The sequence below is a fragment of the Balaenoptera acutorostrata genome, chromosome 16, assembly GCF_949987535.1.
Source record: "Balaenoptera acutorostrata chromosome 16, mBalAcu1.1, whole genome shotgun sequence".
Classification (NCBI taxonomy): domain Eukaryota; kingdom Metazoa; phylum Chordata; class Mammalia; order Artiodactyla; family Balaenopteridae; genus Balaenoptera; species Balaenoptera acutorostrata.
In genome coordinates this window covers 10269093-10296033 of record NC_080079.1, presented here as the reverse complement: position 1 = coordinate 10296033, position 26941 = coordinate 10269093, and the positions used below count along the sequence as shown (strand labels likewise).

The following is a 26941-nucleotide window of genomic DNA, read 5'->3' as shown; positions in this document are numbered from 1 at the left end:
ATCAGCAGCCAAGAGGGTGAAACTGAAGTCTGAAAAAAAAAAAAAACAGCAAACAAACCTGCAGCCGCTTCTGAGATGCTGGTGGTGGTGAGACAGCATGAGCTATGCGCATGTGTATGTCCCCACCCAGGAGCTGTGTTTATCTGTTTATGGAGACACTTGAATCTCCATCATGCCCTATGGAAGTGTCTGGTTCCAGAGAAAGAGGCTGATGTGCTCCCTGAAAAACCAATTCAACAAACGCAGCGAGGCTGCTCGCCTCCTAAACAGACGTCCTCAATTCCCTTCACACCCCTCCCTGCCCCCCACCCAACCAATTTGTGCAAAATGCGGGAAGGGTAGCCCTCCCTGTAATTCACGGATGTGCAAGGAAGGCTTCACAACGGCCAAGCCGTCCACCAGCAGCCCTAGAAACCTGTACAGGAGCCGACAGGCTCATGCAGACACCCCTCTCTGGACTGGCTCTTGCTGGTCCCCTTGCCTGAGCCCCAGCTCAGAATGTGGGAGGACCCCCGTCAAGGGGAACCAGGAGATGCCCCGTGCTACCCGCCTCCCCCCGACCTAAAAGTTGTTCCTCTTTCCCCAAACATCAAAAGGCATAAAGAGTCTCAAAAAAATTCATGGTTACTGGGAAATGATCACAAGGAATTTCTTCTTAGGTACTGGAGAAAAAGTATTTTTGTCTCAAAAACAAACTCAAATGTCTGTCTTACACTGGTAAGTCCAGTACAGATTAGTAAATGTCAATTAAAAAAAAAATTCACAGTAGGATAAAAAAATTTTTTTAACCTTCTCTTGTTCTAAAAAGGGAGCAATGATTGATTGAGTGAGATGCGGTTTGTGCACCTCCGGGGAGGGGCGAGGGTCAGGGCCAAGAAGATGAAATTCAGACTCACCACAAAGACGCAAAATGCTACCGTGTGATAAAGAAGGCCGGGCACATGCAGCATGACAAGCGCCTAGCAAATGCCTAGGAAAAACCCATCCCTAAGACATCTGATTACAGGCTCACCTGTCGCCAGGTAAAGGCATGCTTGGCATCCCTGTGGTATGCTCTCCATCATCAACATATCTGCCGGCCTTTCTGGGGCTTTTCATTCCAGCTACAGTCCAATAACCCCCTCTTATCCAGCTACCTGATAAGCGTCTCCTCCACCAAAGGGGCTGTGCTTATTATGGACGGATCGCTCTTTGTGAAGAATCAGTGCATCCCATATGAGCAGCTGAGATGTGTCAACATTTCCCCAAATAAACTCCCAGAGATTTATTTTTCCAGGGAACTGGTATTTGCCCACTTTGCTCTGCTTCTCTTATAGTACTCGACCTTACTGAAACACAAGGCAATTGCATCTCAAATGAAAGCCCCCAAATGACCTTGGAGCCACTGGCGAAGGCGACGGGCCACGTCTTATATGGAACCTGGGTTAGACTAAGCACTCAGAAAATTATGAAGGAAGGAAGGAAGGAGGGAGGAATAAAAAAGGAGGAAGAGCTCGAATGTTCCCTTTAGTTACACAGGGGAGTAGAGGAGAAATGACCAACTTAGGTGGAGATGACAATGAAGAAAGGCCAGTCAGCCAGAGAGAAATAAAAACACAATGAACAGAGTTGAGTCGAGGGGATTTTAAAGGCATCTGCCTCTTTTATATTAAATAAAGAGAAGAGCATTGTAACAGCTGCAGGAAAAAAAGATGATGAAATAATTACAGGACAATGGTCTAGCTACACCAAATTACAGGTTTCCTCCAGAAGGTAGCATTTTTCCCTATTAGAAAAAAAAAAAATAATAGAGATGGGAACACCACTCCCTCTTTCAGCTCCCTAGAGCCAGGCTCTCAAGACGGTGGCTGTAAGAATGGCCCAGAGGTAACTGGCAAGGAGCAAGGGTTGGGGATGGGTGGTCACATCACCTGAAGGTCACCAAAGGTACCATCTTGTAAGAGTCACCTTAGGGCTGGACTCTCCCAGAATCAGGCAAGTGGCCTCATCATCGCTGCCCTGGCCCCAAGAATGATGGTACCATTTTAATAACAACAGCATTCTTGGAGGCAGGGGGACCAATGGGCACCCTTCTCCCCCCCAACTCTTAACACCATTTGAGCACTTGCCTGCACGTGACACATACTCCAAGTGCTACCCTCAGCCTCCATTTAGAAAGACCTGCTTGAAACGTGGCTTCAAAGAAGTCAGCAAGGACCCGTTCAGCCCGGAGTTCGGAGGTGGGCTGAGAACAGCCGGATCTGTGCTAAAACCGCTGCTGACCAAATGGTCCCTAATCCTTGCTAGGGCCTTGTCCAGAAAAAGTCATCGCCACCTGAAGTCCCAGGAGGGACAGGGCTGGGATTAACCCAGAGTTGCTCGGAGTGCATTTCAGAATCACTGGAGGACTTGCTTAAAATGCAGGTTTCTGGTCCTATCCAAGACCTACTCAACCAGAATCTCGGGGGCTGAGACTAAGGAGTCTTCAATTTTAACAAGCGCCCTGTAAATTCAGCTGAAGTACACACTGAGTTAGGGCCCATGAGGTAGCCATCTTCCTTGCTGTTTCAAAAAACATGCCTTTATCGGAACCAAGTTCCAAGTACTTCTGGAAACACTGCCTTCACACCTGTTTCCCCTTTCCATCTTCGTGAGCACAAGACAGAATCAGAGCACTGCCTGCTCTGTCAGCTCTGCAGGGTTTTGGCTTAAAGCAGAGGTGTAGGCTGCATCTTGCCCTGTCTGCCCGAAGCAAAAGTAAACCAATCGGGAGGAACACACAAGGAAAACGTAACCACCAAAGACCAAGTGCGGGGTTAACAACAATCTGTTCCCTATTCATTATAAAAATCATTCTGCCACCGAATCCACAGTCACAATGTTAGTGCAAACAACATACTACAGGCATACGATTCTATTTTAAGAATCAAAGAGGTGGAGCCAAAATTCAGTTAAGACAGACCTCATGGGGCAGTAGTTCAGTCACCTCCAGGGACAGATTTCTGACCTTGACTTAAAAAAAAAATAAGTCTAAGAGAACTAGAGTCCCTTGCTTTCCAAATAGTGGCATGAGCCTGTCTCCAAAAAAAGCGTTAGATCACAGGAACAAAAGGGGCTTATGCCCTGAAGAGACCACTGCACTTGAGTCCCACCAAACGCACCGGGGCACTGCCTCCTGGGTTATATCCAGTCATGTGGAGGAGCTCAGAGTCTTGCACCTTTGGGCTTTCTCGCCCTTGGAACTAGACTCGGTCAACCCACTGATGCACCAAGACTTGACCCTCCAAGCTACAGACACTGATCAGATGGCCACGAAGAGACCCATGGGAACCACCGGCACAGGGACACTCCCAGAAGGAGAAGATGGCATGGAGGCAGAGGAAGAGACCGAAGAGCTGGCTGGGCATGGGGGAGGGGTAAAGTTCTTCAAACTCTTTATCTACTTTCTGTTACCTGTCTCCTCAGTGGGATGCGCTTGGTCAGCTTGTGCACAGCCGGCTGGCTGCTGAAGTCCGGCTTCTTGGTTGTGTTCTTCATCCGGCACACGATGACCCCCACCACCATACAGGCGATCAAGAAGACCCCTATGCAGTAAATGGCTATCTCCAGATACTCTGGGGAAGCTGTGATCTCCTTTTCTCTTACTGGAGCTAGATCGCAGATCACAGGAGAGGAACAGATAAGCAGGCCACAGAATTAGGACACTGGACTGATGCATCCTGGCAGAGCTACAGGAATCAAAAGGCGACGACCATTCCCAAGGCAAGACGGGCTTCCCGATAACTCAGTGCTGCAGGAGGGCATGGGCTCTGGGCCGGCCGTGCACCTCTTCCAAACGAAGGTGAATAACCAAGGGCTCCTCACTTTACCACCGGGGCCTAGGTGGTCACTATCTCTATCCTCAACGGGCCTCTGCAATCTTGTGATCGTGGTGGATTGGCTGCCACCAAGTTACGAGGGGCAGGTTACGAGGTCACATTCTGTTAGACATTTGGGCAGAGTAAGGCAGCCAACCACAACCTCAACAAAAGGACAGTCTTCTTCCTTGATGGTCTCTGAGGCAAACCATTTAAAAATTCTTAAATATGAACGATGCCCACTTTTATTTCTAAAGGAACAGTGCCTCAGTCTTATTTGGGTAAGCTCTTCCAAAGGAAGATGCGACAAAGTCATTGACCCAGATGAACACAGTTCCATAGGACATGAGATAAACATTCATCTAGTAGGCCAGACTGAAAAAGGTTCAAATTTCTTAATATAGTCCAGTAGATTATTCAACTAAACAAACAAATGCATTTAATATAAAGACTGAATTTCTTATAATATAGAATCATCACGTCCATACGATAAAAAGCTTGTAACATTCCTTCATCAATAACCATTTAAGTTTTTGTGTATCTCGTTAAACTGATGTCACTGCAACTTGTCTCTTAAAGGAAAAATAGAGATAATGTCGCATGTGAGGATACATATAATTACTTAAGTTAGCACATTCTTATACCAACTTCCAATAATGTCTGCTCCCTCCTGAGTGCTTAATGGTTAATCGACAAGCAGTGTATTTCCAAGTAGTATTTTTCTCAAACTGCATTCTTAGTTAATGTGCTTGTACTGTCAGGCAAATGGGTTAAGAAGCGCCAATCAGGCACTTGCAGAATGCAGTACTGCAAGGAAAAGCAAGCTCAATACAAGGGGCTCCTCGTTGTCTCAGAGCAAATATTCACAGAGCAGATTCACAACAAAAGGCAAAACGAATGCAATGGCATTATTTAAAGCTTATACATTTGAAACAGAAAACTATTTGCAAGATAGTCAAAACTCTTAGCAGCACAGCACAAAACGAAATGCTCAATTTATTTTTACTAGATATAAAATAAGCATGCAGGTAGGCACCGCACTTTAAAAATAAGGAATTAATAACTGGAGTGGAACATTATGAGCTAGCAAACCATAGTCTATGCAGTTTCACAAAGGAAATGACGAAGAGACAGATGCATTAAAGGAGATAGTAATTATCAAGAAAGCTTGACTAGGATAGAGATGTCGGTTAAAGATTCAGACAGCAGCAATATTTAGGCAACAGGGCTTCAGTGATGTTGATTTCTGTTTAGGGCAGAAATAACATCAAGCCCAAGATGGCAAGAGCATGCTTTGCAGTAAAAGCAAACCGAGAGTCCGTTCCATTCCATCATGCAGCAAGCCACCGATCCCCAAGGTAGGTAACACACTGCTTCTGTACACCCTACACACGGGGGTGCTTCTCCCCGGCCACCTCAACATACGCCCATCTATTTACATCTTGTTAAAAATAGAAAGCAGAACAAAAGTAATAGAAGTACTTATGGGATTTTAGCAAAATGGAATTTGACACGAGAAAAAATTACTTTGGATTTTACAAAGTAATTTCAACTTCGTCCTTAAAAGAAAGGGGGATGGGTAAATCTATACATGGACCCAATGACTCACTAAAAATATAAGATCCCTTCGGGTTTGAAGGGTGAAATTTCACTTGATCATAAATGTGAGGGTGGGATCTCATTGTGAGTGAATTTCCAAGACAACTTTCTTATCCCCGGGGGATAATTTTTAAACATTTAAAAAACTCTTTATGCAAGGGGAGAAGGGGCCATTTCTGAGAACAGAAGCTGTGTTAATTTTATAGCAATCAACCAAGAAGAGGAAAAAAACCATGGCGAGAAAGAGCAGTATATACCTGGCAGAACTGTCAACCATGCAGAGTGAAAGGATATCCCAATAGAATTACCCGCCAAGCACGTATATTCCCCAGCATCCTCAAAAGTTACATTCCGAATATAGAGAACCTCAATTTCTTTGTCCGTGGTATTAACACCGGCGGCCTAGAAAACAAGGAAAGCAAGAGAAAAGGCTAGACGACACAGGAATGATTGTGGAGGGGGCCGTGGAACCATGAGGCGTCGCACCGGGGGCTCCGGAGGGTACCGGCCACCGGAAGATTCCGATTGCAGCCCATCCACAAAGCCCACAACCGAGAGAGACTGAGCGACACGGAGCAGCTCACCTCCACAGGCCCGTCACCACACTGGCTTCACCACCTAGACATACATGCATGCGATCAAAGGCATGGAAAAATCAACCCACAGAGATCCAGTCTCTTGGCCTTTGCTTTGCTTTGCTTTGCTTTGGATATAGGGGTGATTTTCCAAAAGTATGGTACCCAGAAGTCCAAGTTGGGTTCTGGTCCTGTTGGCTGCAGACTCCCACCTCGAAAAAAGGATGGTTCTGTCTAACTGTCGTGTCGTAAGACAGCACACCGCAGATAAGCCCAAGGGGACACCCGGCACTGCCTTCCAGGCCTGTGGGAACCACCAGGGTGGGTGGGAGTTTGTGTTGGTTACCAGGCTCTGGTTATTTTTACTCCTGGCGTAACCATCTTGACATACATTGCATTGAAAGAAAAGGGAAGAAGGCATGATCTTGGTAGCAAAGAAACCGGACTCTTTTTTTTCTTTTCTTAATACAAACACTTGAATGTGAGTCATGACGAATCGAGAAAGGCAACCTGCTGTCTTCAACAGCAGCCAGCCGTACATTTATTCTCTGAGATGGAATATCCTTGAATTTGGGATAACAAAGTCAAGGACAGTAGTCCATAAGTATCAGTTATGCAACCAAGAAAATGATGCTCTGTTGAACCAATTATATCGTGCCGATATTTCTTTCAAAATGTGGGGCAGAGGAGGTATGAATTCTGCTGCTATGCAAATGCCACAAGTTCAACAGGCATGCCATTGTGTGTTTCCAATGGTGCCGACGTGCAGTAATGATGGGAGATGTGCAGCCTGAACGAGATAAACCAGAAGGAACAACTTAAAAACTGGGTGGGGGTGGAAGGTAATCTTTAGAAGAAATTAGAGCAAGCACTTTGAATATTGTGGGCATTTTTCCATGGCTGCTGGCATCATACCAGCTGCATCACCAAAGAAAGATTATGATGAATATACCAAGGCCACAGAGTTATCCTATAAGCTGCCTGCAGTCTCCCAAAGCACCAAGTCTTTTCAGCTTCTATATCCAGCCTTCTTTAAAACAAAAAACAAAAACAAAAACAAAACAAAAACGTTGTTACCTTGCTGTTTTGGCAGGACAGTGAGCCAGGCAGACTGGTTGGCCTGCCCTATATAATTGGAGACCTTACAAATATACTCCCCAGCGTCCGCCTCAGTCACATTGAACAGAGCCAGCACTTCTGCATTGGAACTATTTATCCCCGAGTGCTGGAACAGACATAGGAGAACAATATAACGGCCAACCAGGAAGGACTTCACACTACCTAGGGTCCCACCACCAACACACCACAGAAAAAAAACCTCCATCTCATCTAAACAGCAACATCAAAGGGCTATGGGTTTAGAAGGAAGAAAACAAGTCAACTAGTGGACGGCAGAAGTGACCCAGTGGAGAGGGGAGGAAGGGTGTGATCAACCCCCTTGCAGAACGGGTCCACAGTTCCCCAGGCTGGTCATCTCTTTCCAGCTTTTTGGATCCTTGGTGTTCTCAGCTGGAGAGAACACTTCACTGGTTTAATGTTCTGAGTTGAGCTTCCTATGGTCCTACTGGAAGACTGTTCTTTTAAAGGACATTCTCTATGAGCAGCTCAATGTGGGAGACGTGGCAGGCAGTGCACTCAGAAGCATTTGTACAGACTTAACTGTTGCTTGCTATCACCATCTTGAAGAGCAAGACAGATCTAAAAAATAAAGAGGCTGGTGCTATTAAAACAAGGTCTTGCAAGGAACCAAATAAGAACTACAAGGGGAAAGAAAGTTTCCTTGTTCAACATTACATGAGTGCAGGAATACCTTCTCAAGCTTATCACCTAAACCACGTGTGAATGAATTTCAAAGGTTAAGGGGTCTCTCTTAAAAGGAAAATCTAAATTGTTTCTAAAAGGTGGCTACTAAAATGTGATCCTAACGTCATATGAAGAGAAAACAACATCAGTGTAACAATAAACGTTGGTACAACGCCTAGAGTTTGCAAAGCTCTTTCCACTACTTCATCCCATTTACTCCACGTAACGCCCTGTAGGGGAGATATTACCACTTTTATAGACGTGCAGCTAAGCCTAAATGTCCCATCTAAGACCTCAGGGCCGATAAATAGCTCAACTATTCTGACTCCAGCTTTGGCAGTCCTCCCGCTACCCCCATGGCTCCCTTCTGAGGCGTTATCAGCAAGCCTAACGATCTGCTAATTCTTAAACACACCCTGTGCTGAACGCGTAAGACAGCCGTCTTGTCTCAAAGCCAAAGGGAAGCCACAGAACCTGCGGCCGAACCCATCAGGGAGACCCCGGCTGTGGGCGTCTTTGGGTTCACAACGTGCTCACCTTCAGAACCTTGAGGTAGGGCAGCCCGTCGGGCCCGTATTTACTGCCATTCTTCTCCACGTGTTTGATCCACTGGATGTGGGGCTGGGCGTCGCTGTACACTTTGCAGACGAACTCCACGTCGCCTCCAACCACAGCGGAGGCGTTTGCTGGTAGTCCGGCCTGGAGGATGGGCCGGTGTGGCGATCGCTCTGGGGGAGAGAGGGGTGGAAGGGGGAGCAGGGACAGGACGGGGGGGGGGGGGGCGAGAGATGAACAAATAAGTTGTGTTGTCCAGAAGGCTGACCGTGAACTCAAGCCAAAAAGGCCTCGAGCCTGCTGGCTGACTCCTTTGAAATAACACCACAGCCCGATGCAGAACAAAAACGACTTCAAAGGAGACGGCTGGAGCGCAACCCTTGTGAAAGGAGTACTTATTTAGAAAACTGAGAGAAGAACTTACTACATCATGAGTCACTGGACGTCCGTGGCCACCTGACGAACAAGGGATAAGATTTTATTCTGACAATCTAAAAGACAAATGGCGGGGAAAAGAGCGCCTCTTCTCTCATTCCACGGGGGACACTATCAGAAGCTCACCTTGGTCGCCAGCTTAACAATCCCAGGGAAGCGACAAGACTAACTTTAAGGTCGCCCTGAATTCCAAAATGGTGCCTATAGGCAGTGTCTCCCCGTGCATTTCTAAGATGCTCTGAGAAGACTTCTTCCATCCATTGTTTCAAAAAGAAAATAAACTAAAACCTAAGGCCCGAAGTTATGAACAAATGGTCTCATCTCTTTGCCGTGGAATTCACTCCACTCGGTCATTCTTTGTCCCATGCCCCCATTCACCTCCTCGATAAGTAGTAAGCGTCATTGTGCATCCCATGCTAGATGCATAGACAGACATTCCTCAGCTTATTCAGATGTGGCACCGACAGAACAAAAAGCGACATCGGTTCCCAAACCCTGGCCATGTCTCAGGCTGTCTTAAAGGAGGCCCCATAGAGAAGAAGCCAGCAGTTACTTCCCACCCCCCCCCTCATGTGCCTCAGTCTCTAGGGAAACTCTCCGGTGCAGAGGTGGTCTCTGCAGAAACCCTGTAGAGACAACCACGTCAAGGCGCAGGAGCAAACACACACCAGGTTCCTCAAGAATCAAGTAACAGACCAGCCTTCTGTGTGATCCTGTCCTCAAAGGCATCGTAATCACAACGGGAGGGGAACCTGCCTACACAGCAGCTCGGTCAAGAGTCACACACCCAGTCATCCGTCCATTCACAAACATCACCCCGTCCCCACCTACCTGTACGCACGGGCCACCGCCCGTTTCCCTCTCCGCACCGTGGGTACCACTGCCTTTACCCTCCAGCCTAGAACACCACCAAGGAAGATGAGGACAGGCCAACAGGCCCAACACAGCAAGGATGTCTCCGTGCTGCGCCTAGGTATCCCCGCGCACGGGGCAGGAAACAGCCAATCAGCATGATGGCTACCTAAGCCTTTCTATATCTGGGCTTTCAGATTAAAATGTCATTTAGTGGAATGTGTTGGACAAGAGCCAGACCATGTGCAAATTGATTTTACTGCAATAAGCCTGTTGCTGGTTGTAAAAACTTAAAAAAAAAAAAAAAAGGAAGAAAGGGAGGGAGGGAGGGTGGAAGGTAGGAAGGGAGGAAGGAAGGAAGGAGAGGAGGGAGGAAGGAAGGGAGGAAGGGAGGGAGGAAGGAAGGAAGGAAGGGAGGGAGGAAGGAAAGAAGGAAGGGAGGAAGGGAGGGAGGGAGGAAGGAAGGGAGGAAGGGAAGAAGGGAGGGAGGGAGGGAGGGAGGAAGGGAAAATAGAAAAAAGAAAAAGTGCTGGCAATTACTCTGAGCACATTTCATTCCAGAATCTCCCATCACTTCACAGACACCTATATTTTTACATTAAAAAGATAAAGATTTCAGATCCCCAAAGAAGTTATTCATTTTTCACAGTATCACCCGCACAGGCTGAGCAAAGACCCCAGAAGTCGAGGCTCCTAGTTTTTGTGGGCAGAAAATCTCAAAGCTGGGATCCTTTCAAGCATCACTAGAAACACTCACTGCTTGGCTGAGACACCATCCCAGCGATGGGCCACTGTGAGCCTCCTGGTCCAGCCTGGCGGCCAGCTGGATGCTACAGGGACCTGCCAGCAGCTGGCAGGGACAGAGCTCTGGTTCAACCCCGGCTCGCCCCGTCCACGTGAGAAGAACAGAATTAAGTCCACACACACTCTCCCCACCAGGCCTCCTCCCAAGAGACTTAAGCCCAAGGAGCACTGCCCTCCAGGCTGGACACGGCCAGCCAAGCTCACAAAATAGGCGCCTTTGCACCTATCAAATACTGAGGTAGTTTACGCCTTTCCACAGAGAAGTGAATATCAGGTATCAGTTCATTCTCTGGCTCAGTTTTCCAGTTTTGCGTGCATGTGTTTGCATGTTCAAAGATAAATATTTACAGTGGACTTAAATATTTATTCTCAGAAACAAAGGTACTATAAAATCTTAAATGTCATAAGCCAGATCAACTGAATTTCAAACCAAGTCCTCTTTCTTAAACATGCTTGTTTCTCATAAATCGTTTCAAAAGCAAACACTGTGCATGTAATACCAAATAACGATGCCCATGAACAATGAGGTCTTTCATACGGCACGACAGCTCCAGCCTGCGCCAGCCTTCAGCAGAGAACTTCGTCACTGGGGCAACACTGGCAGGGCCCACGACGGAGCTGCAGTCTTGTTTTACTTGTGGTCAGCGTGCTGCTGCGCTCTAGTTATTAAGTTATTCCATTGCTATCCGGACTATGTTCACCAAAAAAAAAAAAAAAAAAACCCACCACCTTTGCAATGGTTTCATGTTATTGCATTTGCAAATTACAGCGTACCAAATGTTACCGCTTACAGTCTCGAATTCATCCTTTCAAGTTTTCTCACCTTATACAAAATAACCTCTTAGCCACCCCAACTCCCCCTCGGCCCTTTCTCACTTTGGGTACAAAAACTGCAAGCTGGATCGCTCTGTAATCGAAACCTTACACCGCCTTCCAAAACTTATTACAGCTGCCTTCAGTATAAAATGAAACCTTAGAGAATGTTATTTAAAATGTTTTTAAAAAGTCAGTAGGCCTCATGTTTCGTTTCTCCACATCAGGCTTTGATTTCCTTTGCAACCTTATTCTCTGCCCTTAAACAAGTCGGAGAACGAGGCCTGAAACATCTTGGAAAAGGTCCCTGGATGCCAGCATCTGCCGAGCACGGCGCTCCCCTTTCTCAGATCCTTCAGTGATCACTCTTCCTGGTGTCCATCAGACCCTTAAGAACAGGCATCGTTAGTGAGGGGATGACAGTGATTGGACTCCCGTTCTAACTTCTGAAAAGCTGGGGTGAAAGCAGGGTGAAGATGGCAGCTAGGAGAACAGGCTGGGTGGCAGCCCCCAGGAAGTGGGCAGCCCCTCCGAGGCCCGGCCCAGCGGGCACTTGGGAAGCACCGTGGGGACAGGGCAGTGACGGTGGGCATGAAGACCTTCCAACAGCGAATGTGTTCTCCTCGGCCCTGGGCCACACCAAAGCCCTTGGGTCTGCAACTCTTTTGGGCAGCAAGCTGATATAAAAAGAAGAATTAGTCAGTGAATTATCTCTGGATGAGAGAATAAAACCCAGAGCTGGCCCATCTCTTGTTCTTCTGCGATAACAAAAGTCACATCTTCTCCGCCAGGAAGGATTTCGTTTTAGGCAAGGGTCTCTTACAGCATGTTCAACTCTCAGATATTATAGCAAACAGATTTGTCTCTTTACCAGGGGAGTGAACTACATATACAGAAAAGCTGACGAGCACCTCACCTCTGTGTTTTTACTGAAATGTTTAAAAATACATATTCTGGGTTCAGCAGGTTGCAGGGGCCAGTTCGTGGGCCCGAAAGAGGATGAGAACTCTTTACAATAGAGATTCTAAGGTCCCTGCGTGAGCTCCAAATTAAGACAGAATGGAAGGCAGTCCAAAGGGCGTGGCTGCAGCCAATGGACAGTTGGCTGCCCTGCTGGAATGAGGTTCTACCAAATAAATGTGTAGTAAACACAGCCCGGAGTGCTTTAAAAAACACATTCTCTCCCCCGCATTCTCTCTCTCACTCCCTTTTGTCAAGTGCTCCAAATGAGTCCACTTTACCGAACCAGAAGGCCCAGCTGCTAAGAGTCTAAACATCAGACGGCCTGTCTCAAAATCCTGCTCTGAAGCTAGGACCAGGAAAGCAGGAAGAACACAGCCTGCTTCATTCCAAGGGCTAATTATTGAGAAAGAGAGAGAGAGAAAATACCTGAGTGACAAAGAATAAATCTTTGTTAATTGACCATTTGAAACTTTATATCATGCCCATCCTCTCCTGGACATAATAATATGTTTGCTCATAAGAGATCTACAACTTTTGCTCTGACATAGCAAAGGCCATAAAAAATGTCCACCGGGCAGAGAGGCCTCCTGTACGGACTCAGTAAACACGCATCCCGGTCATCAGATGGAGAACCAGCTTCTTAAATTACACCTATAAATTAATCAAGCCCAGAGTCACTGGTTTCCCAGCACACACTGGTCTTCTAAGTATTTCTCCCCAAAGTTCAGTAGCGCTTGCAGCAAAGAACCATTTCAAAACCCCGCTCTCTGGCAGCAAAACACCAAGAGACTCCAATCACACCGCCTGCCCAGGACTGATCTGGAAACAGCAAGTCTGCTCTCGGAGCACCCATTCATTTAAGGAACGTGAAGAACCCTGCCTTCCCTGTCTTTAAATTAAAATCAAAATTTAATTACCTTTCCTCTAAAACGGCAGTTTCTTAGCAACTCCAAGGGGCTGAATAAGGAAAGAACATTCTGCGATTTAGAGAACAAGTGAGAACAACTGAGAATTCTTGTTTCTAAAGCCCAGCCTCCCTTTTTTCTCAAGAGGAGGCGGGGGTGGCTTTTGTTGCATAAAAAAACGCACTAAACCAGTTAGCATGAGGCATGGTTATTAGGGGAGCCGATCAAAGGCCTCTGAAGTTTGAGGAGCCCAAGAACCTGCTAAAGACCTCATGCTAATTACAATTAGTAGAATGAGTTCATTGTCTTGTGAAGACTGTGCCAAATGCCCTCAAACCAGACAGGCTACATCTAGCTGGGTTCTGAGTTTTGTTTTCCCTAAGCTTCCTCCAGCCTCTAGAGACTGGCACAAAAGGTCAGAACCAAAAGTGATCTGGAGGAAAGGGGACAGTTAGGATATAGGATGCGAAGGAGTACCACAGAAGGAGTACCACGTTTCTTTCTTTCTCAGAAAGAATCGAAGTATCCGTAACCAGTATTCTGCTTGTCACCTTCTAGAACAGACTAGGGATGCTGGGTACCTGGAATTACTTTAAAAAAACAAAGGGGGGGGGCGGGGAATGCATTTTGGTAGAAGGTGACTGGTTTGCTGCTCTCTCTCCATCCTGCACGTAGCCTCATCTTCCTCCTGCTTGGACATCTGACTCTGGAAGGTCTTGCGGAACTGGGCTGGGGATCCATCTTCCTCTAAAACATACATGTTTCTCGGCAGAGAGAGCAAAGTCCGGGGAGCAAAAGCTGGTTTGGGAAAAGCCGAAGTGTTTTCCCTCCAGCACTGAGGTTCCTCAGTGACTTATGGAGGCTGCACCATGTGAAATGCTAGAAGCAAAACACCACTAATTCCTTTGTGCTTGCTCGATGAGGTGAAGACGCAGGGTGAAGTGCTGGCTGAGGCTGGACGGCCAGGGGAGCCCAAAGCAGGCGGAGGCACAGTGCCTTCCTTAATTAATGTCATAGACGGTATTATTTGGCTGGGAGCTGAGTGGCTTCCACCAGCTGGGTGTCAATTTAGGTCTTCTTGGGCAAATTACAGGAGCAGGGCCGTGTGTTATTTACACCCCAAATGTTTACGATACCCTGATCTCTGTGCCTTCGAAGAGTTAAACTGGAACTGAAGACTCTTTGGCAGCCACAAGGGTATGCCAATTTTAGGTTCAAAAATGCCCTTCTTTTTGTTAAAAGGAGACATAGCTTTGGGATGATGAAGAAGTTCTGGGAGCGAGAGCGGTGATGGTTACACAACAAATGTACTTAATGCCCCTGAACTGTGCACTTACACATGGTTAAAATGGTACATTTTATGTTATGTGTATTTTACCACAATTGAAAAAAAAAAGAGAGAGAGAGAGAGAGACATGGCAAAGGTGACAATATCATAGAGTAAGATATAGTCCTAGGATCATGGAAAAGCTGCCTTCTCAATTAGTTAAGCATGTTTATCTTGTCCCATTGACTAAATGAAGGCTTTTCTCTCTTCTGACACAAAGACTCTGCACAAGGTCCCCACCCCGTATTGTGCTTGGTTTTCATGCTGATGCGAAACTCAGACATCAGTCTCCCCAGGTTCCCTCCTGAGGAGCCGGGGTAAACACAGCTGACAGCAGTCACGCTGGGGAGCTCCATCACAGAGCCTCAGCACCCCACCACTTGCCGTAGCGGGTGCAACATCTTTCAGGAATGCAAGATTATCAGCTGGTGTCTGCAGAGCTGGCTTCCCTTCATGGGAAGAGTATGCTAGAAACAATAAAAAAAGAAGAGAAAAAAAAAAAAGTCCAGGAATTGAACATACCCTCTTGTTACACAGGCAGAACTCTGATTTAGAATATCTTTTCTCAAATGATTTGCAAAGAAGCTAAAAACCAAACCATGGAGGAGTCCCAAAGACAGCAGCGATCAGAATGAAGCTGTTTAGGATGAAAATGTTGATATCAAAAAATATCCAGTAGGGCTTCCCTGGTGGTGCAGTGGTTGGGAGTCTGCCTGCTAGTGCAGGGGACGCGGGTTCGAGCCCTGGTCTGGGAGGATCCCACATGCCGCGGAGCGGCTGGGCCCGTGGGCCACAACTGCTGAGCCTGCGCGTCTGGAGCCTGTGCTCCGCAACAAGAGAGACCGCGATGGTGAGGGGCCCGCGCACTGCGATAAGGGGTGGCCCCCGCTTGCCGCAACTAGAGAAAGCCCTTGCACAGAAACGAAGACCCAACACAGCCAAAAAAATAAATAAATAATAAAAATAAGTACATTTAAAAAAAAAAATCCAGTAATAGGTCCTAGAAAAATATTCACCCAGGTGCCCAACAAATAGGTGTATGCAAAGCTTGTCAATGGAGCCTCTCTGGTAACTGGAAACTAAAAGATGAACACAAGTTAAATACCTAGCAAAAGGGGGATGATTAAATAAATTATACTCTGTTCACAACAGACAGCGTACAGGCCACTAGGAAGAATGAAGCAAAGAGATATGTACAGACGTGGAAAGATGTCCACGGTAATAATGTTGACAGTTTCATCCACTTTCACCATTAAAAAACCTTACTTCTAGAGGAAGTCCAGAAAAATCTACCATGCTAATCTCTCAGATGCCTTACTTTGCTCCTGGGGCGTGTCAAGCAGAAGCAAAAGCTTTTAGCCCATCTGAGCAAACAAGAAATGCCTCCCTTTGGTAACGAACCATAGGAGAAGTGGAACAATAAAACTTCATTTGTTTTCTTAGAGGCAAACTCAGACCCTGAAAATAAAAGTGATTCTAGATAATTCCTTGCTATAAGCATCATCTAAAGAGAAGTTTCAAAATAATCACCCAGATCACAAAAGGCTCCAATATGAATTCTACGTCTCTTCTCAGCATCCAAGGCAAATGGGAGGCCTCAGGCCAGCCTGCAACCCTGCCCACTGCCCACTGATCACTCAGTGACGGTTCACACACAAGATGGTTTTGTTTCTTTTGGCCAAAATGTAAAATTTAAAGGACTAAATCCTTCATTTTTCAGTCTCAGTCCAGAGTGTATACGGAACCAAATAAAATGAGGAATTCCTTTTTCAAAAAAAGCACAACTTCCAAAAGATTCCTCCCAAATAATACGCAATGCTTATCTTAAAAAAGACCACTTTCATGCTGAGATGATACAGAATATGTCTGGGGCACCACCTGACCTGTGATTTGCACATTTATTTGGGATGGACAGAATTCCTACAGGCCTTGTTTGAGAGAATTCTCTAAGGGGGAGGCTCCAGGAGAAAGAAAGTAAAAGGAGAAGTTCTATCAAGATCCAGGAATCTCCATCCCTATTTATCATCTTCTCACTGCGGCAGTTTGGGGTCTTTTGCACTGTGAGCTGAGAACCCCAAGAGGCCAAAGCACGTGTTTCCTTCAACCAGTTGTCCCAAACACCCTCTAGGCCAAGCACAGGATGCCCCATAGGTAGAGGATTAATCATTACAGTACAATCAATAAAGACAATCCCTGTAGAATGCTCTGCTCTAGCTTTTCCCTCTAAACCAAGGCACTGATGTCCTCATCTCTCTCTTCTCAGAAGGAGAAACAGAAAAACTTTCCCAGACAGACCCTAACATCCTCCCCTCAGCCATCTCTTCCCCACTTCCAACCTGACCTCTGACCTCACTATGGTGAAACTCTAAATGCTGCCTTTCCAACTCAAACCTGCTCTTGAACTTGGGAGCACATCCCTGTTACGAGAGGTCGTTTCTGCCCTACCTTCTCCTGACTGTGAAAATCAACCAAACACAAGACCTGAATGTAACAGCAGGGTGTTCTAAGGGAGGGAGAATCCATCAAAGCACTCTGGTGGAAGTATTATTTAAAAGGGGAAGAATTTGTTGGCATTTCTACACTCATCTTAATGAGAGTCGGCATAATACGTCTCAACTGGGGTCTTTTGTGAAGAAAGGTGACCGGTAATTGAAGCTGTACATATAAGTTTAGAGAGGAACTCGGAAGATTCCTTGCATTAGAATTTGCAATATGTTAAGAACCACATACCCCCAAATATAAGTAACTCAGGCTGTTTTTCTATTATTTCAATTCAGCACATACTGATTAAAATCTTGCTAAGTTCTAGCTCAAATGACTGGGAACTCTGACTGCCATGGATGAATTTACATCTTCACGCCAAGCTTACGTGCCCAGAGTCTAATAGCAACAAGCTTTCTCTCCGCCCTCTGCGCCCACCTGAATTATTTCCAGCTACGAGGAAGAGACCCTCTTACAAAATGCTGTAAGTCATTCACTTGTCTGTAACACTTCTACATCCTCTTTGCCCACACCATAGACTCAACGCCAAAGATCAGACAAGAGATCAAATATTAGCCCTCACCCTGGCCACCTCAGTCAGGCCCGCTGCCAGAATCTAGAACAATCAATAAGGCTTCCTTCCTCAACTATGGAGCAGAGGGCAACTGATGGCTTGCAGAGAATGTGGCAAATATGCTGATACGGCAGTTCTAGCATGGGCCCATCCAGGCCAGCGTGTGCCTGCTCCAACCCCAGGAGCTGGCACCCACAGGCATCACCTGCCCTCAGTGCCCAGAAGGAGTAACTCTGAGCTGGCATCAGTCCTGCAGGAAAGCACTTTCTGCTGGTCGGTACATTTGGGGCTGATGTAGCCACCCAATGGCCAGCTTTTGCCCCTGGAATACCTGTTGTGAAATAGGTATGAAAAGCCACTCTGTAGCAACCAAAAAGCTCGTTAAACAGTAGCTACCAAAGGAAGTTTTGAAATCTGCGTCCTGAAGGAAAGGAGAGGACCAACCACTCCCTTTAGCCAGGGCTGAGCTGAGTGAACATGTCTCGGCTTAGAGCTATGAAAGGAGGTGTGGGACCCCCTAATGATAGGACTAGAGATCACGTGGGTCCCATTATTTAAAAGCACCGCCCTCCTACCAAAGCATGTCATCCCCCATTTTACAGATGAGAAAACTGAGGTTCGGAAGTTCCATGACTTCCCAGGCCACAAAGCTATCAAAGGATGGAAACAGAATTTGAACCACTCACCCACGTAATTCCCACCAGGACCTCCAGAGGTGCTCAGGTGTCCCCCTGAGGGTTGATGCTGTAGCAACGGTTAGGACGAGGAGGAGGTATTGGCTGCTGGAGACACAAAAGCAGCAGGACTTGGCCTCCTACACAACCCCCGCTACAGCCCCACCATTCCGTGTCCACTTTAACAAGCCCACTGAGGAAGGCACCGCCGTGACCTATGCCTGGCATGGTACCTCCATCCATCCATTCTCAGTTGAGGGGCTTTCTGCCTTCCTCCAGCTAGATTTCACAACGTCAAGCTGGCACGCAGAACCAGTATCAGGGTAAACACCAAGTCTTGAACTCAGAGCAAGAAATGGAAAAGAATTCATTGGCAGCAAAATCATGAATATGGAAAGTCAAATGAGGTCTGGCCAGGAAGCTTCTAGGTCGAGATGCTTCAAGTTGAGAATCCCAAGGGGCTCTGTGGAGCTGAGGCCTGGCGAGTACCAGGGAAATGCACAAGAGCTACAAGTTGCAAGGTGAGAGTCAGGGGTCCAATGCGTTCACATCTCCAGACACACGGTATTGTGTAGTTTCATGCTACCTGCACTACAGCAACCCTCTTCACTCAGAGAAACAAAAGCAGTGCCCGGGAGCCATGACGTGACAGAAACTAGGACAGAGGAGGGTCTTCCGTAAGGAGCAAGTGGCTGGGAATGGTCCTAATTTTGAGAGCCTCACTAATAAACCAACCAGTTAATTAATGAACTAGACACCCATTTCTTCATTTACTGAAACACTACTTTGTTCCAACCTGACACCTCCCACCAAAAAGAAAGGTCTACTGCACTGCAGAAGTGTGGTTTCGGGGGCTCTGACTTGTCTCAGTCCCCTTCCTAGGGCTCAGGGATCACACTGGGTCCTTTGTCTTCCCAGGACGGGATGCCCCAAGCAATAAACGATTGACACCACCTCTCCCACGGGACGGGCTGCCGAGCGCTCAACGCCAGGCGTCAGCCCCTTAGTCAGGCCTATGGGTCAGCGCCTGCAACACAGCCTTCACTCCTCCCCGACACACACCTGGGGGGTGGCAGTCAGCACCGGGACGGATTCCTTCTTGCTTTCGGGCTGAGTCCCATCACGTCTGAAGCCGAGTTACAGCGGATTGATGTCAAGGGCCAGTGGACAGCGCCGTCCCTGTCTGCCGCCGAGCAAGTCAGGGCTGGTGGAGGGGCCTGGGTGATCCCCTCACAGCCAGAAGGGACTCCTGGCCCTGACCAGTTCCCAACCATCCACCGAGACACTGTGCACTGCTTATAGCTCTTGCCCCGGGAGGACAAATTTCTGGAAAGTAGACTGTAGAGGAGTAGGCAAGGCTGGCCTCTGCAAATCCAAAGGACCCGTATCCGCCTCTGCTGCCCTTTACCCCCCAAAATACCCGATGCCAGGTGAAAAGCTCATAAGTTATCTGATGGTCTCTGGGAATGCAGAACTGGACATCAAAAGGAGACAGAGTTCATAATTCAAAGCCAAAGAAAGGGTCTATTATGAGTCAGAAGGAGCAACTGGTCTTCTGAATACTTCCATCTCTCTCTCTCTCACTTTTTGGGGTTTTTTGGCAACAAAGAGCTGCACATGGGGTTCACCTTTGAGTCTGGCTGCAGCCGCTGCTGACTCCACAGCAATCCTGACAGCAGTGTGTGGTGCGCGCAGCATGAATCTAGGATTCGAGAAGACCCAGCTCTGGAGTTCCTTCGAGACCTTGGCAAAAATCACTTACCCGCCCGGAACCTGGAGGTCCCCAGTTGTAAAATGGGGTGAGAGGTGGAGGTGGAGGTAACGAGACCAACTCGATGAACTTGAAGCTCTCAAACTCTTACAACCCTCTTCTGCGAGTTCAAGCAACTATCTCAGTCCTGGGAAAGCCCTGACGACAGCATTAACCAAAGATGGAAACCTCAGCACGACAAGTGACCGTCAGCCGCCGGTTCTGTCGGTCCCAACACGGCATCCAGGTTGTTCAATAAAACTCCTGGTTGAGTCAATAAAGGCCATTTAAGATGTCTTCTAACCCTCAAAGGAGTTTCCAAGTTTGGAAAGGAGGAAAGTAGCATTTGTTTCTAGCCACCTAGGTACCAGCTGGGTGTTTTCACCTGTTTACCCAACCGATTTCTCATAACCACTATAGTGGGTTGAACTGTGGCCCCAGAAAAGATACGTCCATGTCCTAACCCCTGGCACCTGTGAACGTGACCCTATTTGGAAATAAGGTCTTTGTGGTTAAGTTAAGGATCTCAAGATGAGGTCATCCTGGATTGAAGGTGGGCCCCAAATCCAATGACAGGTGTCCTTACGAGAGAAAGGCAGAGGGAGATTTGAGACAACACGGAGAGGAAGGCCACGGGAAGACAGAGCTGGAGACGTAGTGATAGGTCCACAAGCCAAGAACTGCTGACAGCCACCAGAAGCTGGGACAGAGGCATGAACGGATTCGCCCTCGGAATCTCCAAAAGGATCCAACCCTGCAGACAGCCTGACTTCAGACTTCTGGCTTCCAGAACTGACAAGAGAATAATTTCCTATGGTTTTAAGCCATCCAGCCTGTGATGATGTGTTACAGCAGCCCCTAGGAAACTGATACAGCCATCACAGAAACGAGGTAAGCATCATCTCTGAGAGAGGCTCAGAGGAGCTAAGTCACTTGTCCCAGTTCGCTTGGTCCCCGGTGTGTGTGGGCCGACAGACCCGCTATGCTCATAACACCAGGCTGCCTTTATCTGACATTAGTGAATCTCAGCACCTTCCTTTTCAGACACGAGGAGAGCGAAACCAAAAGTTAAACGACCTCTGCCAGGCTGCTGCTTCTTGGTGGCAGGGCCCCAGGCAGCGTCCTGTGCTTCAGCCTCGCTCACTGATGAACTACGGGTGAACACTTGCCACCTCCCAGAGCTCGCTATTTTAAGGAGAGCCCGTTTTATTATCACCACAATTACCGAGATGTGGAGCTTCACACTAATTTTCCCTTGCAAGTAAATGGCTGAAAAGTAATGGTGTCAATTTTAATGAGGATCAAGCAAGGCTCCTAAAAGGGCTCCCATAAACCAAAGCATTTCCCTCACACACAACAATGGCTTGCTATTTAATTCCAGAACACAAGAATGTCACTTAAATTACACAGCTTTTACATTAAAGTGCTTATGGGAATGCCTTTCCAAGGAAGAATTTCAATAAAAAGGTCTCACCCAGTTTGATGCGTCGTCATATCCAAACTACAAGCCTATGTATCATAGCAACAAAAATAAAACCTCGGCGAATGGGAACTAGGACAGGACTTCACTTTCTCTGGGAAAGAGTCTGCGATATTCTGTCAAACAGAGATGTAGCTGAGAGGCTGCTATCACGCAGCCATGTATTAAACTTGGACCTACAAGCCACCAGAAATTCACTGTTCAAGCCTGAATCCCTTTTGTTTCCACTTGCCGAGATGTTCAGGATGACTGTCTGCCAGCCCTGTAAGTCTGCCTGAGACTCTTCAGCTGACTCAATTCTTATTTTATTACCACTTCTCAAAGCAATTACTAGGGTTTTGAGCAAAGATGAGAGTATTTCACACCTCCATCTTTCCTGAAAATGTCTTATACTCCACTGACTTTTGGCTTCTATTTATAAAGAAGGTTCAAGGCTTGGAAAATTATTGGGGTTGAGCTTTAATGGATATTCCCAACCAGCATTGTGTCATTATTGGCCCACGTTTAGCTGGGCGATCTCCCAAATTTGTGACATAATCAGGCCTTTCTCTGCATTACTCCATACACTACGCTCCCTCCACATTACACCACTGAATCATGCGCTCTTTTCAACAAGACTGATTGCCAGGGGATTAACATTAGACAGCACAATTCCATTATTCAGCAGCCCAATTCAAATCCAACCCTAAACTCTAAGAGAGATTTCAGGGCTTCACAGAGATGAGCTGCCAGAAAGCTGAAAGGGGAGGTGGGGTGAGGGGCTTTTGAACATTTTACACAACAACTCAACCTAAAACCTGCTATAAGCAAGAGCCCGCGGCTGAAGTGGCCGAGATATGACTCCTGATTCCTGGAATGGCCCCAACCAATCTTAATGAATGATTTGTAGATCTCTGCAAAGCCAGGATCCCCAAAGTCTGCTGCTGTAGCACAATGATTTTATTCCCACAATAAATGACTTTTGTTCAAAATTAAGTATTTAGAACTTCTAGCCCCAAAACTTTCTTTCCTTTAATAGGAACACTTTCATGTCAAACTCAGGATATGCGAGGCCCAAAGTGAAATCCAAGTGGTGTGCTCCTCTTGTTTTTTTTTTTTTTAATTAATTAATTTTGGGGGGCCGCGCCATGCGGCACGTGGGATCGTAGTTCCCCGATCAGGGATTGAACCCACGCCCCCTGCATTGGAAGCGTGGAGTCTTAACTGCTGGACCGCCAGGGAGGTGCAAGTCGTGTGCTCTTTGATCAATAGACTCATGACACATCAATACCAAAATAAATGTTAACCATTTTCTTCTCACGTTTGAGTGTTACTTCTCTTTGTGTTTGTTTGGTAAAATATCTGTACATAGTGATTCCCACTAAGAAACATTCCACAAATATCTCTGTGAGAAAAGGCGGCTCTTAAAACTCAGGCTTTTATGAATATCTATAGAATCTATATTATACAAAATCCTTTCAAATTTCACATTAAGGCTTCTGAATAACAAAACGTTGCTTTTTTCACTGAACACTTACAAATGGAGATAAAGACTGTATCATGCTTTTGAAGGCAGAGTTTCTTATGGATTTAATTTAATCTGATAGAAAATTAAAATGGTTTTCTATTTAATTTTCAGTTAACCTAAAACTTCAATTAACCACATCTATGTAATTTGGTTAATCAAGCTTTTGCAAAGTTTCTTTAATGGCTCTTTGGGCAATTCAAATATCTATGGGGTCTCTCTCCTCAAAGAGTTTATATTTTATTGAAGGAGAAGAAATGCCCACATGTGAAATAATACTAAGGGTACATGCACAGGAAATGATGGCGGAAGGCCTTTGTTTATGGATGCACAGTGGGTGGGCATGAGTTTGTGGGGTTACAGAGGGTCACACTAAGGCAAAATGAATCAAGGCGAGACTGAGGCTTTAGCAGGAGTCAGCAACCTGCATGTGGAGATGTGCAAACCGATTAGGTAACCCACAGCAAGGACTCAAGGACAGGTGGCCACACTGAGAGTCAGGGTAGATGGCAAAGACAAAAGGTGGCTTCTACAAAGAAAAGATCTCAGCCCACCATCCCGAAACGAGATACCTCCTAGGTTTAAGTTTATCAATCCTCCAACAAGACAGAGAAACAGCCTTTCTTCATCAGTTACAACAAAACTCATCATAATAGACCAGACTTAGGAAGAAATTTGAGTTTCCAGGACAACAAGCTATGTTGTCTTAAGATATTTAATTAAAATAGCTTATTTAAGCACTTTGATAAAGAAAAGTACTCATAAGCCCATTAAAACAGTTCCCTTGGGCTTCCCTGGTGGCGCAGTGGTTGGGAGTCTGCCTGCCGGTGCGGGGCACACGGGTTCGAGCCCTGGTCTGGGAGGATCCCACATGCCGCGGAGCGGCTAGGCCCGTGAGCCACAATTACTGAGCCTGCGCGTCTGGAGCCTGTGCTCCGCAACAAGAGAGGCCGCGATAATGAGAGGCTCGCGCACCGCGATGAAGAGTGGCCCCCACTTGCCACAACTGGAGAAAGCCCTCGCACAGAAACGAAGACCCAACACAGCCATAAATAAATAAATAAAAAATTTAAAAAAACAAAAAACAAACAAACAAACAAAAAAAAACAGTTCCCTTTTCACGGAAGAAATAGCTTCTAGGAATAGACATTGAACTTGTAGTGTCTAATGACTTTCTTCTGATGGGACTGAAGGGTCCCTTGACGTTAACCTTCGTCCAACCAGCTATAAGCTCAGTCATTATAATACCTTTTCCTTTACTCTTCAGCTAGCATTATACAGTTGCCCTTCTTTCAGAAACAACGTTCTCCCACAGCCTAACTGTACCTTTCCCTGCACACGCTAACAATTTGCAGAGAAATCTCAGCTTCCAGAACATCAGCACATCTCACACCATATCCACATTACACAACATGATGCTTGGGAGCCGAGGGGACCACGCAAAACACACAAAACTCAGCCAATCAGGAAACAGAACATTGTCAAATGACAGAAGAGTCCTTCCCAAATGATAGCGTGTATTTAGAAAGAATGAAAACAAACCAAGTCTCCTGAAAGCACGGGGAGAAACAAGACTCACTTTCACAATTTCAAATGAGTCAAGCTGCAGCAGGCTGGCACGTGGCTGCCACTGGGGGAGGAGCAAACTCACCAACAACATCGAGGTGGTACGTGTGATTGATGGACCCGTAATCATTCTCCACCACGCAGGTATAATTTCCTTTGTCGGATGGGACCACGCTTTCCATGATAAGGCTCCAATGCTGGTTTCGTACCTGCAAAGATGAGAGTAAAGGTGGTTATTGAACAATCTTAGTACAGAACACCAGGCGCTTTGCTTTCTTGATTTAAAAAGAAGTTGAGGGAGACAAGGAAGGTAGAGAAGAATCACCTGAATTCTAAATTTTCCTCATAATAAATACTCAGACTCGTGACAAAGGAAAACAATAATTATCATCATGGTGAACATCTGGCAAGCTGACATCGTCATGTTAAGATACAAAAGAGTGTATGCAGTAGGTCTGTCACTGTCATGGGTTTGAGGGGTCCTCCAGGAGCTGCCAAGTGGCCGGGGAACCTAATACTAACCCACGGTATCAGTGCCCCAGGGCAAGTAAGCCTCAGACTGCTCAACCACTGGGAGCCCTCAACCCCTAAGGCACCAAGGAACTACGCAGAGCTAATGCCAGTGAGCACGTACTGTGAACCAGGCACTTTCCTGAGCGCTCCTTTCCACCTCAGCTAATATAACCTTAACTCTCCCAAGGAGCCCACAAGGTAGGTGCTGTTATTGTTCCTGGAAGCTTCTGGTTTGAAGTCCTCTTAGATCCTTCCCCACAGCGCTTAGATGCTGTCAGGACATCTCAAGAAGTTTCAGCTGGAATAATAGGTCTGCCCCTCCCATCTCTGGCTGAATAGATGCTACATGTTCCTGAGATACACTCGGAATTTCAAACATGGGAGCAATGAATCCTCAGGAAACTTAAGTTGTGTATCCATCTGTTTACAAACTCCTTGAGACTTTTCAAAGGTAAGCAGCATGTGAGAAAATAAGTTTATTGTGATTCTTACCCTAGTTCTGTCAACATGCAAACAGACTAGATTCTAAGGTTTCCACCTTGCTTTCAAAGTATTTCAATAGACTCAGGCTTTCAAGCAAGCATGATTTTTCCTTATCAAGGCCAAAATGCAGATTTCATCTTTCAGGTTCATGGCTTTAATATTTCTCTCCAAATCCGTATCACTCTTTAAAGGTATTTTGGACAAGGCATTCTGGAGAAATGGAAAGAAAAAATAAAAAGCCAGGGCCTACTCATCTTATTTCAGGAATTCCAACTGACCTTCTGAATGATTCCCTGAGCACTGCAAGTGTTTTCTGCCTTAATCACATAAAAAACTGATAATGCCAGCAGAGCCTGTGCAAGCACATGAGTGATTCAAGGAACTAAATTAGAGAATAAAGAAGATGGTCTTGTGAACGCTCCATTATAAAAAGGGGAGGGCAGAGCAGCTGTCCACTTTGAAAAGCAGAGCCAACAGAGGTAACAGGTTAGAAGAACACACTATAGTACAACTCTTTTCATGTCAGCCGTTCAGTTCAGCACAAGCCATCACTGCAGAGTGCAGTTACGGATGCTGAGTCCAAAAACAAGATTGCTGGTCATCACTAACAGTCTTAGGAAGCATCATGGGGGTGAAGGCTGGATTCTTCTTCTTAACAGACTATAAGCCCCGAATTAAGACTGAGTTCTGAGCAGTCACTTTGCTTCAGCTGCTGCCTGAAAACGACTCCCCCTGTAAACCATGGAGGTTGTTTCAGTCTAAGGTCCTAGAGCTGGTGATGGGGTGTTCGTCTCACTGTCCCAGGTGAAATGTCTGCCAGTAAATGAACTTGAAGTCATCAGACGTACAATGGAGAGAGTCTATTCTCTACATTGGAGAAGACTCACTTTCTGCTCTTGGCTGGGCCACAGACTTTTAGGAGAACCAAAACAAGAGGCTGTGTCTCCTCTTGGGATAAGCACCTTCTTTGCAGAATGTATAAAAGGGATGTTCAGAAAAAGGAGAAAATGTGCATGCTAAAACCTCCAGTTTAAGAATTCTCTAATGAAATCCTGCCCCCCCGGGGGCTACCCTGGAGCTGTAGGCTCAGAGCATGGAAACGGCAGGTGCTAGCTCCTTGATTTAACTCGAGGCAGATGAACCCACAATGAGACCCTCCGTCTCCATAAGCGCTCAGGAGTATCAGGAATGGGACCCTCTTGGCCTCTGAGGAACCAGTCACGTGGAGGGTAACTCGGGCCCTGATGTCACCAAGCCACGTAATCCAGCATTTAGCCCTGCTGTAAATATTCAGTTCTTTGAGCCCCTGCTCAAATGTCATGCCCATAAGCCCTTAATCACGGCTAGTGCCTGTCTCTGGATCCCATCCAAACTGTCAGTGTCTTTCTTGGGCCTGGATCCAGATTTGGCACAGAGTGGATTCCAAATGGAGCTGAACCTGAATTGTGA

General features: G+C 46.5%; 1 protein-coding gene across 13 annotated transcripts in view; it reads right to left on the bottom strand.

The window, feature by feature from the left end:
- FGFR2 (fibroblast growth factor receptor 2) overlaps window positions 1–26941 on the bottom strand; it is a 102872-nt gene that overhangs the window by 28383 nt on the left and 47548 nt on the right. For 5 of the 13 annotated variants that reach the window (XM_007173205.2, XM_057531188.1, XM_057531189.1 and 2 more), the window contains 4 exons: window positions 24582–24705; window positions 8351–8541; window positions 7088–7235; window positions 3433–3629 (listed from right to left, as the gene is read on the bottom strand). In XM_007173205.2, coding sequence (XP_007173267.1) covers window positions 3433–3629; window positions 7088–7235; window positions 8351–8541; window positions 24582–24705 — 660 coding nt within the window. Of the gene's footprint in view, window positions 1–3432; window positions 3630–5692; window positions 5838–7087; window positions 7236–8350; window positions 8542–24581; window positions 24706–26941 lie in introns of all 13 variants that reach the window. The other 8 variants (XM_028164229.2, XM_028164233.2, XM_028164235.2 and 5 more) reach the window with 3 other exon arrangements.